At 44.3% G+C, this 15,346-nt stretch overlaps 1 protein-coding gene across 3 annotated transcripts in view; it reads right to left on the reverse strand.

Annotated features, from left to right (window-relative positions):
• Positions 1-15,346, reverse strand: part of LOC122789296 (prosaposin) — a 705,108-nt gene that overhangs the window by 117,752 nt on the left and 572,010 nt on the right. For all 3 annotated transcript variants that reach the window (XM_044056612.1, XM_044056611.1, XM_044056610.1), the window contains one exon: positions 1,087-1,250. In XM_044056612.1, coding sequence (XP_043912547.1) covers positions 1,087-1,250 — 164 coding nt within the window. The remainder of the gene's footprint in view (positions 1-1,086; positions 1,251-15,346) is intronic.

Consider the following 15,346-nt stretch of genomic DNA (forward strand, 5'->3'; position numbering starts at 1 on the left):
CAATATGCTACAATACCAGCACTGTGACTTAGATACAGCCTTGGCTACACCTCTAGGGTTTGGATTAATGCCTCCAGGAATACAGAAGTTGGCAGGAAAAAAATATAGAGGTAAATGAGAACACTTTCTCTAAGGGTGGGAGAAGAAAACATTCCCAGGAACATGTCATCCATTAGGGCTCCTCAGTGGAGACTGGAGAGCCAGTGAAGATGTTTGTGTCGAGGGAAAGCAAGATGTGTGCACTTATTGAAGGAGGAGACAGCCTTGCTCAGTCCCCAGCTTTTGAGAATTCATAGGGAGATTTGTTCAGCTAGAGGGAAAAAATGCCTGGTATGGACAGCAATGCTATAACAAGTGGCGTCATGTACTTCTCTGAAAGAGCCAGCACAGACTCCATCAACACGTACTTCATAAAAGTGAGGCTACACAGCTCTCAGCTGTTTACTGGAGTAAAAACAGTGCACAGACAATGCTTCAGGACAGAACTTCTACTCGTGATAAAATGTCAACTGTGATCACTAAACAGTACAATCAAGAAATTATGCATCTTCGAAAAACTTGTCTCAAAAAAGCTTCCTTGGTGGGGAAAAAGATCTTGTACAGTCCCAATGGGTGGTGCCCCTCACACCCACATATAGCTATTAATTGTTTACCAGTATGCCACACAGAACCAATGCCCCATACATGCTGCCCACATCAAGAATGTGCAGGACATTAATCATATCAGTCAGTGAAATCACTTAAAACCAAACAGTCTTCCCACATGCAAAGATGACAAATCCAAAGATGAAAAAAATTCCCAGTGGTAGCACAATGACTACAATCTATGAAGTAGGGTCTGTGTTACACCATTAAAAAGGTATCACCTTTTCAAACATATGCAACAGGAAACAAAGCCAGAAATACAGCCCCAAGTAAAACAAATAGATAAGCATGTCCATTAATAAGATAAGCATTGATAAGACAGTCCCAGTGTTGTCAATTACATCAACTGCTCTAAACAAATATCTGTATAAATACAAAAGCAGTATATCACATAAAAATCAGAAAAACAGAAAAAAATCTCAAGGAGGGCAAACTTCATACCTGGTCTTTCATAGTATCTGGAAGGAAATTGCATACTTTCTCCAAAGCAGCCTCTATTTCTGCCTGTGTAGCATTCTTCCCTAAGAAGGTATCAAGGTACATCACCAAAGACTTGCAGACCTGACAGAGTTCACCAGACTTGACCTGGGCTAAATTAATACGTTCTGTAACAAGACACAAGTACCACTTAAAAAAATGTGTGTTAACCTTACTGATGAGAGGACACAATGAAAACCACAAACAAAATACAAAACATTTTAGTGTTACTGTTTCTTACACATCAACATGCTGGTCATGTGTTTTCTTACCATTTAAAAAAGAAAAAGTTATGTACTTACCATAATGTTCCATGCGAGTTGTTCATCTCACCACCTTCAGTCTTTACTGATTGGTTCGCAGCCGATCCCTCAGCTCAGAGTTGGCACCTACTGCAAAGCTAGAGGATTTCAAGTAGCTCGAGCCCAAGTCACTATCGCATGATGCACCTAGTTACCTCAGATCTTGCTTGCTGCGTATAATACCATATGTCATTCTGTAACTCCATAAGAGTGTAGAAGGGTTGAGTGACCAGGAAGGATCTAGCATCTAGGTCTTCTGAGAGCCAAGGAGGGTGTAGGCGGGAGGGACGCAAGAATGAAGGAGAGACCAACTCACATGGAACGTTACGGTAAATACATAACTTCTTTATGTGAAGTTGTTCTATCTCGCCGTTCATTCTTTACGGATGGGTAGCATCCCAAGCACCATTAACCTCGGGTGGCTCACGGGAGTAGATTTCTCAGGACCGTAGATCCAAAGGAGGCCCTGTCAACTTTATGAGTGATAAAGGTATGATGTTTTGACGAAGTGGCTGCTGCACAAATGCCACCAATAGGAAGTCTGGCAGAAAAAGCAGAGGGTGTAGAAACAACTCTGGTTGAGTGAGCTTTAATTTTATGCTGTAAGGGCATATTGGCAGCTGAATAGGCAAAGGTGACAATCATATAACCATTTTAGACAGTTTTAGCCATTGGCCTACCCTTCCTGCAGTCTGAAAATGAAACAAAAAGTTGGTCTGATTTCCTGAAAAGTACAGTTTTGTACCTACCATAAATGTAGATGTTCGAGGATCCACATTGCTGCAGTCCTAACTATTGGGGTAGTCCGCTGTCCAGTCGGCCCGAATACCAAAGTATATGGCTGACGTCGGTCAGGGCGCATTAGACTGACGTCAGTACGTCAGGGTACTAATGCGCATGACCGACGTCATATCCTCAGTCTTTTCTTGCCCCAGATGTCAGAAGACCCTGAAAAGATAAGGCCAAAACCAAAAACTCCCAAAATACCTGCACCAAAAAATATATGTACAATATATACACAATTAGCAGAATATAACCTCACCTACACAACCACCCCTAAACACAGAGGGAAGGAGGGAGGGTAAATTGGACTGCAGCAATGTGGATCCTCGAACATCTACATTTATGGTAGGTACAAAACTGTACTATGTTCTTCATTCCACATTGCTGCAGTCCTAACTATTGGGTAGAATCCCAAAGCAGAGGTAAGGGAGGCTGGCAAATCATAAGGAAGCAGGAACTGACAACATGCCTTGCAAAATAGCTGTGGCAAAACCAGCCCTAGACTTAGAGTAGAGAGGAAGGTGATAATGCTTAGTGAAAGTATGCACTGAACTCCAAGTAGCTGCCTCCAAAATATCCTTAGTTGCCACCCCCCTTAGAAATGCTGTAGAAGTGGCAGTAGCCCTAGTGGAATGAGGCCTAATCCCAGCTGGAATCTCCTTGCCATGATGGGAATAACAAAACGTAATGCAACACCCATTCCACCTAGAAATAGTTTGCTTCGACACAGGCTTGCCCTTTGAACTCAAAGCAAAAGAAACAAACAACTGCTGAGACTGCCTAAAATCCTTAGTCCTGCTCAAATAATAACGCAATAGCCTGTGTACATCTAAAGTGTGCAAAATTTTTTCCCCTTTATTTTGGGGATCTGCATAAAAGGTAGGCAAATGAATAGTTTGGTTTAAAGCCACACTAGAAACCACCTTAGGCATAAAGGAAGGATTAGTGTAAAGATACCCTATCCTTATGAAAAATCAAAAGGCTCCACTGCCATAAGGGCCTGCAACTCAGAAACCCTTCTTGCAGAAGTAATGGCCAACAAAAAGCAGTCTTCCATGACAAGTATTTCAATTCAGCAGTAGCCAGAGGCTCAAAAGGTTGTAGAGTAAGTTTCTCCAACACAAAATTGAGATCCCAAGCAGGAGTAGGAGCTCTACGGGGGTCTTATATTCTTTGCCCCTCTAAGAAATTGCTTGAACAAAGGATGCGAAAACAATGGTGGGTCACAATCATAGTGAGCTGAAATTGCTGCAGCATGAATCTTAATGGAAGAGAAAGACAAACCTTTGTCCAGTAACTCAGTAAGATATTGAAGAGCCACACTCAAATTTGGCTCAGAAATCTCCAAATTGTTTGCTGCACTCCAAAATAAAAATCTCTTCCATTTTTCTGCGTACACTTTCCTTGTACTAGGTCTTCTGGCTTCCATAATCACATTTAAAACTTGAGGAAGCTGAGACCTGCTGTCTTTCAAAACAGAATATGCCAGGCTGTTAGATGCAGAGAGTGAAGCTTGACATTGAGCAGATGACCTTCCCTCTGAGACAACAGGTGTGGAATCAAGGGTAAAGGCCATGGAGGCTTCCTTACCAGACTCCTCAGTAATGGGTACCAGTGCTGCCGAGGCCAATCTGGAGCTATTAAAATCATCCTTGGCTTGTCTTGTCTGACCTTTAGAAGCACCTTTGGAAGAAGAGGCAGAGGTGGAAAAGCATACACATGAAGATTTTTCCAACTGAAAGAAAGAGCATCCACTTTCCAAGCTGTGTGATGAAATCCTTGTGCAAAACTTTGGCAGCTGGTGGTTTAGTGGAGAAGCGAACAGATCTATGTCTGGAGTTCCCCATGACACTGTCAATTTTGAAATACATGAAGATCCAGTTTCCACTCGTGGGGATCCATGATTTGTCTGCTTAATACATCTGCTAAGGAGTTCTGTGCTCCCGGCAGAAACCTTGCCTGAAGAGTTAGTTGCAGACTGAGCGCAGTCTCCCATAAAATCATTGCTTGTCTGCACAATGGGTAAGAATGAGTTCCCCCTTGTTTGTTGATGTACCACATGACAGTTGTGTTGTCTGTTAGAATCAACACCTGCCCTGGAAGAAGTAACTCCTTGAAAGCAATTAATGCAAACTGAACTGCTAACATCTCTTTCATGTTGATATGTAGATGCTGTAGTCTGGCAGGCCACTTGTCTTGTATCCACTTTCCATTTAGATGAGCTCCCCAAGCAATATCTGAGGCATCTGTTAGAATCTGACTTGCCTCTGGCCGGGTCACAGAGTCCCTTGTTTAGGTGACATTCCTGAGCCCACCACAAAAATTCCTTTTGAATGCAAGGTATTATTTGAATGACAGTGTCCAAATCCTGGCAGTGCTGTGTCCACAGATTTTTGAGATGCCATTGTAGCTTCCTCATATGCAGTTTGGCATTGGGAAGCACCAGAATACAAGATGCCATGAACCCTAAGGCTTGAAGGACTGTCCTTGCAGTCAGCCCGGACTGAAGAGATAGATGATGGAAGTAACTGGAAAGATTCTTTTGTTTGTCCGGGGTTAAAAAGGCCATCTGGGCTGCTGTATTCAGTCTCACACCCAGAAAGCACATGTCTTGAGAGGGTACTAGACTGGACTTTATTTCGTTCACAGAATACCCTAGGCATCTTAGCACTGCTATGACATATTCCAGATGCTGTAGAAGATCTTCCTTTTCTTGAGCCAGAATCAGGCAGTCGTCCAAGTAAGGATAGATTTGGATTCCTTTTAGCCTGAAGTAAGCTATCACTGGAGCCAGAACCTTTGTGAATACTCTGGGCGCAGTAGATAAGCCAAAGGGCAATGCAAAGAACTGATAATGAGAATTTCCAGCTCGAAAACGCAGATACTTCCTGCAACGTAGTCTTATTGGCACATGAAGGTAAGCTTCCTTGAGATCTAAAGTTACCATCCAGTGATCTTTGCCCAGCAGAGGTAAAAGCTGTTGTAACGTCAACATTTTGAACTTGGGAATGTCCAGATAAGTGTTGAGAATAGATAAATCCAGAATTGGTCTCCACGTGTTCCCCTTCTTTGGTACTAGGAACAGGCGAGAATAAAATCCAAGGCCCCTTTCCGGCACAGGAACTGACTGAATGGCCCCTATTTGGAGCAACAGAGAAATCTGCTTGTGAGCCTCTGTTCTTTGAAGAGGAGGAATGTCTGGCATGCCTTTGAAAGGAGGCAAGGTATGGAAATAAAACCTGTAACCGTGGTGAATAATATCCAGAACCCATCTGTCTTGGGTAATTAAATCCCAATTTTCTTTGAAAAGAGACAGCCTTCCTCCCAAAGGTGCTGCCAGGCGAGAACGCTGGCAGCTGAAAAGGCAGGTCATTGGGTCTGCTTACGAAAGGACTGACCCCTGCCCTCACCAAGTCTGAGCAGGGAACTCCCTGTCCTAGGCCTAAAAGAACCCTGAGCTCTGCCCCTACCACGCCTAGACCTACCCCTAGACTGGGAATCATAAGCAGGATAAGTCCATCCCTTAGTAGGCCAATTTCTACTAAACTTCGGCGGCTGCACCTGCAAAAAATCTTTAACAGTTTGCATAGACTTAGCCTTGTCCTCCATTTTCTTCAAAACTGCTTCCACAGGCGAACCAAACACATCAGACTGTAAAGGAGCATCCAAAATCCTTGTCTTAACATGCTCAGCTAAATTCTGATCTCTCAGCCAGGCGTGCCTACGAAGAACAGAACCAGTGGCAGCCACCCTGGAGGAGGCCTGCACAGCATCAAAACCACACTGCAAGGAATGTTTACCCACCTGTTCAGACACATGAACCAAATCCTGCAACTCTTTACACTCAATACCTTCAGCCAGAGCATCCACCTTAGATTTCAACTGTGAAAGAAGATAATTCTGATATTTTAACATGTGAAACTGACAATTCAACGCCCTCATGGCTAAAGTGGAAGAAGTATACACTTTCTTTCCCCATCTATCCAAAGCCCCTGCCTCTTTATCAGGAGGGACAGGATTTTTAACAACTGAGGCCTTCACCTCTTTAGGCCCCTGAGAGACAGTTTCCGGGTCTGCCCGAGGACTCTTAAAAAGATACTTATGAGCTTCAGGCACCCTATAATACCTATCCGGTTTAACTGGGGCAGGAGGCAAGGAATCAGGATTCAGGGAAGCCTCTGCAAACACATCTTCCACCACATTCAAAACAGGAGGTATAGCTAAAGGCCTATGCTGGGGTAAAAACAAGAATTCCCTAAGCCTTTTCCTGGAATCAGAGAAATCTTGACCTTCCCATTTAAAATGCTCCCTCATGGAATGCAGAGTCTCTGAAAATGAAAAATCCTCAGGAGGAGAAGCAGAAGGAGTAGAATCATCCACATCAGAATCAGAATAAGGAGGGTACTCCTGCAAGTCTTCAGCCAAGACTCAAGCCTCCGAGCATTGCTCAAAACTCTCAAACTCAGGTTCCACCCTAGGCCTCTTATCAGGAGGGGGCATAGAACCCCTAATCATAGTAATCAAATCCTCTGCCATTTTAAGCATATGTTTCTTAGGCAAAGATCCTGAAGCAGTAGGAGAAACCCCCACAGAAGCTAAACTTGGCCTGCCCTCAAAGAAGCCTTGGAAACTGAAGGGAGGCTCTAACCACCTTAGGAAGAGAGGGAAGAACAGCCACCTGAGAAGCCCCTCAGCCTGGCCTACTTCCTGAGAGGATACATCCTGTAACAGTAAAGTCTCTCCTGAGACTCCAAAGAAACACCTGGCAAAACCTCCGGCTCCACTGAGTTTCCAAAGAACCGACGCCTGGGACTGTCGGTTCCTCCACCCTAGGCTTTGCTGCTTTATCTTTATGCTTTTTAGCGAAGCCGGCGTCGGAGCATCCGACGGCATTTTATAATTACAACGCTTCCCAAACACTAACCTGGCACAGTCTAACCTTCTCTTAATAGTGCGTTTGTTAAATCTAGCACAAGAGCGGCATCCAACAACGTCGTGCTCAGGCCCTAAACAAGGTATACACAAAGTATGGTAATCCCTATGAGGTATCTGTTTCCCACAAGAAATACAGTTATTCACTTTCTGACATCCGGTTAAATACTGAGGCAAGAAAAAACCAAAATATTCCCAACGGGTACTTAGCCAACTTTGATTCGGTCTGAAACTCTGACTTCAGAAACTTTCAGAACGCCAACCTGCACTCGCAAAATTGCTTCTGCATCGGACCATGCGGCAAAAAAGACTGAGGATATGACGTCGGTCATGCGCATTAGTACCCTGACGTACTGACGTCAGTCTAATGCGCCCTGACCGACGTCAGCCATATACTTTGGTATTCGGGCCGACTGGACAGCGGACTACCCCAATAGTTAGGACTGCAGCAATGTGGAATGAAGAACATCTTTTGTTTTAACCAAATAAAATCCGAGCCGTCTGAACATCAAGTTTGTGAAGCATGTACTCTAGATTGTTGGAAAAGAAAAAGTACAGTTGTGTACACTTACCATAAATGTAGATGTTAAGAGTGTATTCACTGTTGCAGTCATCACATTTGGCTCATCTGCTTGCAGGTAGCCTTCAGTCGGCCTGATTATCAAAGTCTTGTGTCCTGCGTCAGCTGCTGTCGCATCTTTCATGAAGTCTGGTAGTCAGGGGTATAAAGCATGCAGCTGAAGCCATTTTATCAGTTTCTTGGTCCAGATGTCAGGTGCCCCCATAATGGGAAGCAATTATATACAAGGTTACACCTTCAACAAAAAAAGCAAATACACCAAAAAGCTTTAAGCATAGTAAACAAGAAAAGAGATTTAGCCAATAGAAGTCATGGGGCTGTAGGGAGGGCAACTAGGACTGCAACAGTGAATACACTAACATCTACATTTATGGCAAGTGTACACAACTGTACTATGTTCTTCGTGTTTCACTGTTGTAGTCATCACATTTGGGTAGATTCCCAAAGCTAAGGATGGGAAGTGGAAATTAGATAGTATTTGGACCAGCTATAAGGCCCTACAAGACTGCAGTGGTAAAGCCAGCTCTGGATTTAGAGAAAACTAGCAAATGGTAATTGCTTGGTGAAGGTATGCACAGAACTCCAGGTAGAAGCTTCTAGGATGGCCCTGGTAGGGACACCTCTGAAAAAGGCTGTAGAGGTGATGCAGCCCTGTTTGAATGTGGTCTTATCCCCTGTGGGGTAGGTTTTCCATGGTGCTTATAGCAGAAATTAATGCAATGGCCTATCCATTTAGAAATGGTTTGCTTTGAAATGGCCTTCCCCTCTGCCCCTGCAGCAACAGCTGTTCAGATTTCATGAGAGGTTTAGTCCTGTCCAAGTAAAATCTAAGTTCTGTGCACATCCAAGGAGGGCAGTATTCATTCCCCTTTGTTCTGTGGATTAGAAAAGAAGGTTGGCAAATGAATGGACTGATTAAGGGCTACACTGGATGCCACCTTGGGCATGAAGGAGGGATTGGTCCCGAGGGACACCCTGTCCCCACATGAAAGATAATGAAAGGCTTCACAGCCATGAGGGCCTGTAATTCAGACACACTTCTCGCTGAAGTGATGGCTAAAAGGAAGGCTGTTTTCTAAGAAAGGAATTTCAACTCTGCATTTGCCGCTGGCTCAAAAGGAGGTAGTGAGTTTTTCCAATATAAAGTTAAGGTCCCAGGCTGGAGTAGGGGCTCTCCTGGGTGGTCTTGCGTTTTTGGCCCCTCTGAGGAACTGCTTCAGCAGTGGATGAGAGAAGAGGGGTGGTCCTGTGTTGCAATGAGCCGAAATGGTTGAGTCATGAATTTTGAAGGAGGAAAAGGAAAGGCCCTTGTGAAGCATCTCAGTTAAGTACTGAAGAATCTGAGGTAAATTGGGTGCTGCTGTGGCCATCCCAAGTTTGGTTCCAGGAACAGAACCTTTTGCATTTTTCAGCATAGGATTCTCTAGTACTAGGCCTCCTTGCCTCCAGAATGACATCCAACACTTGCATACTAAGGGATGGTAAAGGAAAGGTCAGGTAATTAGCCAGGCTGCCAGGTTCAGGGTTTGAAGCTGTGGGTGCAGAATCTGGCTCTCCTGCTGGGAAAGCAGGGCAGGGATCTGAGGCAGGTGCAATGGTGCCAGCAGTGACACTGCGCAAAAGGGGGTACACTCGTGTTGGTGTGGCCAGTCTGGTGCAATCAGTATCGTCCTTGGTTTGTCCTGTTTGATCTTTAGTAGTACCTTAGAGAGGAGAGGCAGAGAGGGAAAAGGCATACACTGATAGGTTTTTCCAGGTGAAGGACAAGGCATCCACCTTCCAAGCTTGTTTGTGGGGAGTCCTTGCGCAAAATTTGTCCAATTGCTAGTTCTGGGGGGAGGCAAACAGGTCCATCTCTGGGCTCCATTTGTTTTTCTCAACATGTTGAATATCTTTGGTTCCAGTTTCCACTCGTGTGGGTCCATGAAATTTCTGCTTAGTTTGTCTGCCAGTGTATTTAGCTTTCCTGGCAGGAATCGAGTGTGTAAGTGCACTTGGTAGCTCAAGGCTGTATTCCACAGAGCCATGGCTAGTCTGCAGACAGGGTATGAGTGGGTTCCCCCCTGCTTGTTTATGTACCACAACAGTGGAGTTGTACACCTTTACCATTAATTGTCCTGGAAGAATGTTGTCCTTGAAGGCTGTCAGAGCATTTTGTACAGCTAACGTTTCTTTTTGATCGATATGAAAGTGCATTTGACTTTGGTTCCATTTGCCCTGAATGCACTTCCCTGCAAAGTGAACCCCCCCCCCATGCATAGTCTGATGCATCTGTTAGGGTTTGGGCAGCAGGGGGGTAGAGTGAATGGCAGTCCCTTGTTTAGGTGGCAGGCCTCTGCCCACCAAAGGAACTCCATCTGTAGACAAAGTATGATAGGAATCATTGCTTCTAGATCCTTAAGTTGTTGACACCATAGGCTTGTTAGATACCATTGTAGTTTCCTCATATGCAGTCTTGCATACGGAATTAGGAGAATGCAGGAGGCCATGAACCCTAGGGCTTGCAGTATTTTCCTTGCAAGATAGCTGGGTCTCTGTGGCCAGTAATTTGAAGTAGGCAGTCAAATGAACTTGTTTCTCTGCCATGAGGAAAGCCATCTGGGAAGTTGTGTTAAAGCTTGCTCCCAGGAATACAATTTGTTGGCTGGGTACAAGATGTGATTTTTCATTTATGGTGTACCCCAGAGAAGTTGGCAATTTCTGTACAAACGCCAGATTAAATATGTCCTGGCTTTCTGCCTGAATTAGACAATCGTCCAGGTATGGGTATATTTGAATATTTCTTTGCCTGCAAAATGCAGTGACTGGAGCTAGGCAATTTGTGAATACCCTGGGCGCAGTAGAAAAAGCCAAAGGGCAGTGCAGAGAACTGATGGTGCATGTTGCCTGCTTTGAAGCGTAGGCATCTTCTACAAGATTCCCTTATTAGGATGTGCAGGTAGGCTTCCTTTAAATCCAGTGTTGCCAACCAGGCATCCTTGCCTAGCATAGGAAGCAGCTGGTGAACAGTTAACATCTTGAATTTTGGGATCACCAAAAATGTGTTTAGGATAGAGGGGTCCAGGATAGGACGCCATGAGTTGTCTTTTCTGGGCACCAGGAAAAGTCTTTAGTAGAAACCTTGTCCCCTTTCCTCTTCTGGGACAGGTTGAATAGCCCTGATACTTAGAGAACTTGTTTTTGAGCCTCTGCCCACTGATTTGGGGGTAGATCTGGCCAACCGTTTGGGGTTGGTAAGGAGTGGAAGTGGAATCTGTATCCTTGGGAAACTATATTTAAACCCCATTTGTCCTGGGTAGCGAGTCCCCAATTTTTGGCCTGCAGGGCAATCTTTCCCCCTAAAGGAACAGTCAATTGTGCATGGCTTGGAAGATTTAAAGTTAAGTCATTGAGACAGTTTACCATGGGGGGGGGGGTCTTACCACTCCCTGCTTTGGAAGTGGGAGCCCCCCCACTGCTTAGTCCTGTAAGTAGCTTGGGACTGAAGCCTGGGTGTTCGGCTGGTTCTGGGTTTGAACTGAGAAGGTCTGGAAGAGGCAGGAAAGGACCAATTTTTAGAGGGCCAATGCCTACTAAATCTGGGAAGCAGTACTTGCAGTAAATCTTTAACAGTTTGCATAGATTTTGCTTTTTCCTCTCAAGTACTTCCTTTGCTTTGTTGCCAAACACGCGGTCTTGGTTTAAGGGAGCATCCATCAATTTAGCTTTAACATGATTTGGCAAAGATTGCTCCTTAAGCCAAGCATGCCTTCTAAGCACAGACCCAGTGACAGCAGCCTTGCAGGATGCCTCTAGTGAATCAAAACCACACTGCAAAGTATGTTTTCCAACTTGTTCATCAGAATACATTAAATCCTGTAAATCTATTTTCAGCACAGTCAGGAATCATCATTTTCTGTTTAAGCAATCCAATGATATGCTGCTGATATGAAACTAGCAGTTTAAGGCCCTAATGGCCAAGGTTGCAGAAGTGTATACCTTCTTACCCAATCTATCCAGCGCCCTGGAATCTCTATCAGAGTGGGTTGGATTTTTGGCAGTAGTAGCCTTAATGCGCTTAGGTCCCTGTGAAATGGTCGCAGGATCCACAGTAGGATTTTTAAAAATGAACTTGAGAGTCAGGAACCCTGTAATATCTATCAGGTTTTCTGGGAGCAGGAGGTAGAGTCAAGGCCTAAGCTAGATTCTGAAAAGGCATCAACAATGTCCAGTACAGGAGGGACAGCTAAAGGCCTGTGTTGGGGCAGGATTAAGAAATCTCCAAGCCTCTTTTTAGAGTCAGAGTAATCCTGGCTTTCCCAGTGAAAATGCTCCCCAACAGTATGCAAGGTTTGTTGAAAAAGACAAATATGCAGTCGCCTAATGTAGCAAGCTCCCAACACAGATAAAATGTTGTATATTCCAATAAAAGGTAAACGTGCCTCCACCAATAAAAAGCGAACGACTCAGAGACTTTAAATAAAAGATCTTTTATTTAAAGTCTCTGAGTCGTTCGCTTTTTATTGGTGGAGGCACGTTTACCTTTTATTGGAATATACAACATTTTATCTGTGTTGGGAGCTTGCTACATTAGGCGACTGCATATTTGTCTTTTTCAACAGTCCTTGTTGTATCGTTTTCAACTAGTATGCAAGGTTTCACCAAAAGAGAAATCCTTGGAAGGGATGCAGAGGGAACAGAGTCTTATGCATCAGAATCCTCATATGTAGATAAGGGTAAATCCTGGTCATCAGAGGAAACAAATTTAAGAATCATGATCAGAAGAATCGTAAGTAAACTCAGTCTTGGGTCTCTTAGAGGGGGAAGGTTGGCTTCCCCTGATTAAAGTAAGGTGGTCTTCAGCCATTCTTATTTTTTAGGCATATAGGCCTGGCCATGCGATCTGGGCGTCTGTTTTCTAGGCATAGATAGAGTTTTAGACCTTGAAAAAGAAGATGGCATCTGTTTAATATGCAAGTCAGTAGGGCCTGAATACACCCTCAAAAGCTGGTGCCTGCACAGCGGCTCCAGAACCATCCAAGGTAGAGACATCCGCAGGTTCCACAGTTTAAGCATCTTGCGGCATACCGGACTCCGAATGGGTCTCAGTAGAGGCCTGCGAATCTGAAGTAGCAGGTATCAGGGGTTGCGAAAGCGCCCGAGTACCGGCGAACTGGCGACTAGCTTTGGAGAAGCGTTGGCAGCTTTGGACCCAAGCGGTCTCTGTCTTTATCTTTGCGTTTTTTCAGAATGTCGGTAGTCAGGTGGCTTAACGAAGCCATATCTGGGTAACTGAACCAAGTACAAAAATATTTAGAAGTGTAACTATTCAAACGACGAATAATTCATTGTTTAAATAAGGCACAAAACCAACAGCGAGGTACATTGTGGTCAGGGCCTAAGCAAGGAATGCAGTATGAATGAAAAATCTGCTTTCCACAAGAAATACAATTACTGACTTTTACTGACATCCGTTTAGAGCAAGAAAAAGTTTCCCCAATGGGATACTTTGAGTTTCAGAACCGACGTCTTCAACTAAGCTAAACGAAAATTTTGGGAGTCGGCTGACCGGCACTTGAACTGCTTCTGCTTCGGGCACAGCAAGAAAGACTGAAAATAGCATCGGCTGCATGCTTTATACCAGACTACCTGACGTCATGGAAGAAGGGACAGCAACAGACGCAGGACCCAAGACTTTGGTAATCAGGCCAACTGAGGGCTACTGCAAGCAGATAACCCAAATGTGATGACTGCAACAGTGAAACACAAAGAACATCTGGCAAATCAATAATTTGGTTGAGATTAGTTTCAGTGCAAACATTGGGCAAGAAAGAAGGGTTTGTTCGAAGTGAAACTGTCAGCATGGAAAAATCAAATGAGGCTTTATGGACAAGGCTTGAAGCTCTGACACTCTGCGGGCAGAAGTAATAACCACTAAAGATTTCACAGGTGGTCTAATATGAAAGGTCCCTTTGAGAAAGGCTCTGGATAATTTGTGTGACAATATTCAAGCCTTCAAATCTCAGGTGAAAGTTAGAAATAGCAGCAAGCTGAACATGGACCGTTGCTGCTGCAGCTCCTTTACTGAATATCGTGGATAAGAATTGCAGAATAGAGGCTTGGTAAGGATCAGTATTTTTTTTTTTTTTTTTTTTTTTTAAAGAGGCCCATATAGAGAACTTTTTCCATTTGCTGAGGTAAAGCTTTCTCAGAGGATTTATGCAAGGATAGGAGAATTTGCTTTGTCTCACTGGAAAGATTATGGAACCTGGCTATGATGGGAATTGGAGCAGCCAAGCTGTCAGCTTCAGGGACTCCACAGGGATGAAGTTCCCCTGGCGAGTGCGTCAGAAGGTCTGGAACTGGGTCCAGAATCCAAGGGTCCTCCAAAAGATGAAGTCGAAGGAAGGGGAACCAAATCTGATGAGGCCAATGAGGAGCTATTAGAATAATGGTCCTTCCCAGGGCTTTTGCTCTCAGTAATACCTTGGATATCAATGGGATTGGTGGGAATGCATAAAGGAGACCAGAGGGCCATTCGTGAAGTGCGTCCCTTGGGGCTTCTCCCGGAGGAGGAATCTGGGCAAAGTAGCTTCTGCATTTCGTGTTCATGTGACTGGCAAAAAAGTTGCAGCAAGGCTGGCCCCACCTGCGGAATATCCTATTTCCATCTGAGGGACCACAAGTGGGGCAACAAAATTGCTCTGTCAACTTGTCTGCTATCACGTTTGATTTCCCCCGGATGTGCATTGCTAACAAAGCACTGGGTGGAAACAGCCCACTGCCATACTCAGAGGGCCTCACGACAAAGGGGGTATATGATGTGGTTCCTCCTTGTTTGTTCAGATACCAGACCACTGACACGTTGCTAGTCTGAATCACAATCGCACCCAGAGGAAGAGTGTCCTGGAAGTAATGCAATGCCAAAAGTACTGCTCTCATCTCTAGGACATTGATACACAGATGTGTCTATCTGTTCAGGTGCCTTGGGCCATCTTTCTGTGAAATTGCCCCCCCCCCCCATCATGGAAGCATCTGTGGTCACTTTGGACGCTGGAGGGGATAGCACAAATGGGCATCCTAGTAACATGAAGTGAGGTCGACCACCACTGAAGGCCCTTTTGGCAAGAATTTCTGATCATGCCAGACGTAGGGAGCTCTTGTTAACACCATTGAGTGAACAGCCACTGCAGTATCCGCATGTGTATACGACCAAGTGGAATGGCCAGAATTGCTGCTGCCATCATTCCTAACAATTTCAGAACTTTTGGTGCTGGTGCTTTGTTTTTGAATATTAAAATGCATTAGTATTAGTTTTACAGTTGTATATTTTATATCACATACAACTTTTTATGTTGTGTGTTTATGGGATAGGAACATTTTAGTTAGATTGAAGCTACTTGTGCCTGTTCCTTTAAGGTAATTGTAGGGTGTGTTTTGTAATAGACTTTGCTTGCAATGGCTTTAAATGTAGCAGCACTTAAGTGTGAGTTATTTTCAAAGTCTGAAGAAGTTGGTGCAGGGCGCCGACGAAAAGCATTATCGTGGTGCTTAATAAAATTGAAGTGGTTAGTTTATTGGCGTCTTGTTTGCTTATCCCTTTGGAATTTAAAAAGACCTGCTTCAGTGAGTTTGGCTATCTGGCTGA

This window comes from Protopterus annectens, chromosome 14.part0 (assembly GCF_019279795.1).
Source record: "Protopterus annectens isolate FY-2018-M chromosome 14.part0, PAN1.0, whole genome shotgun sequence".
Taxonomy (NCBI): Eukaryota; Metazoa; Chordata; order Ceratodontiformes; family Protopteridae; genus Protopterus; species Protopterus annectens.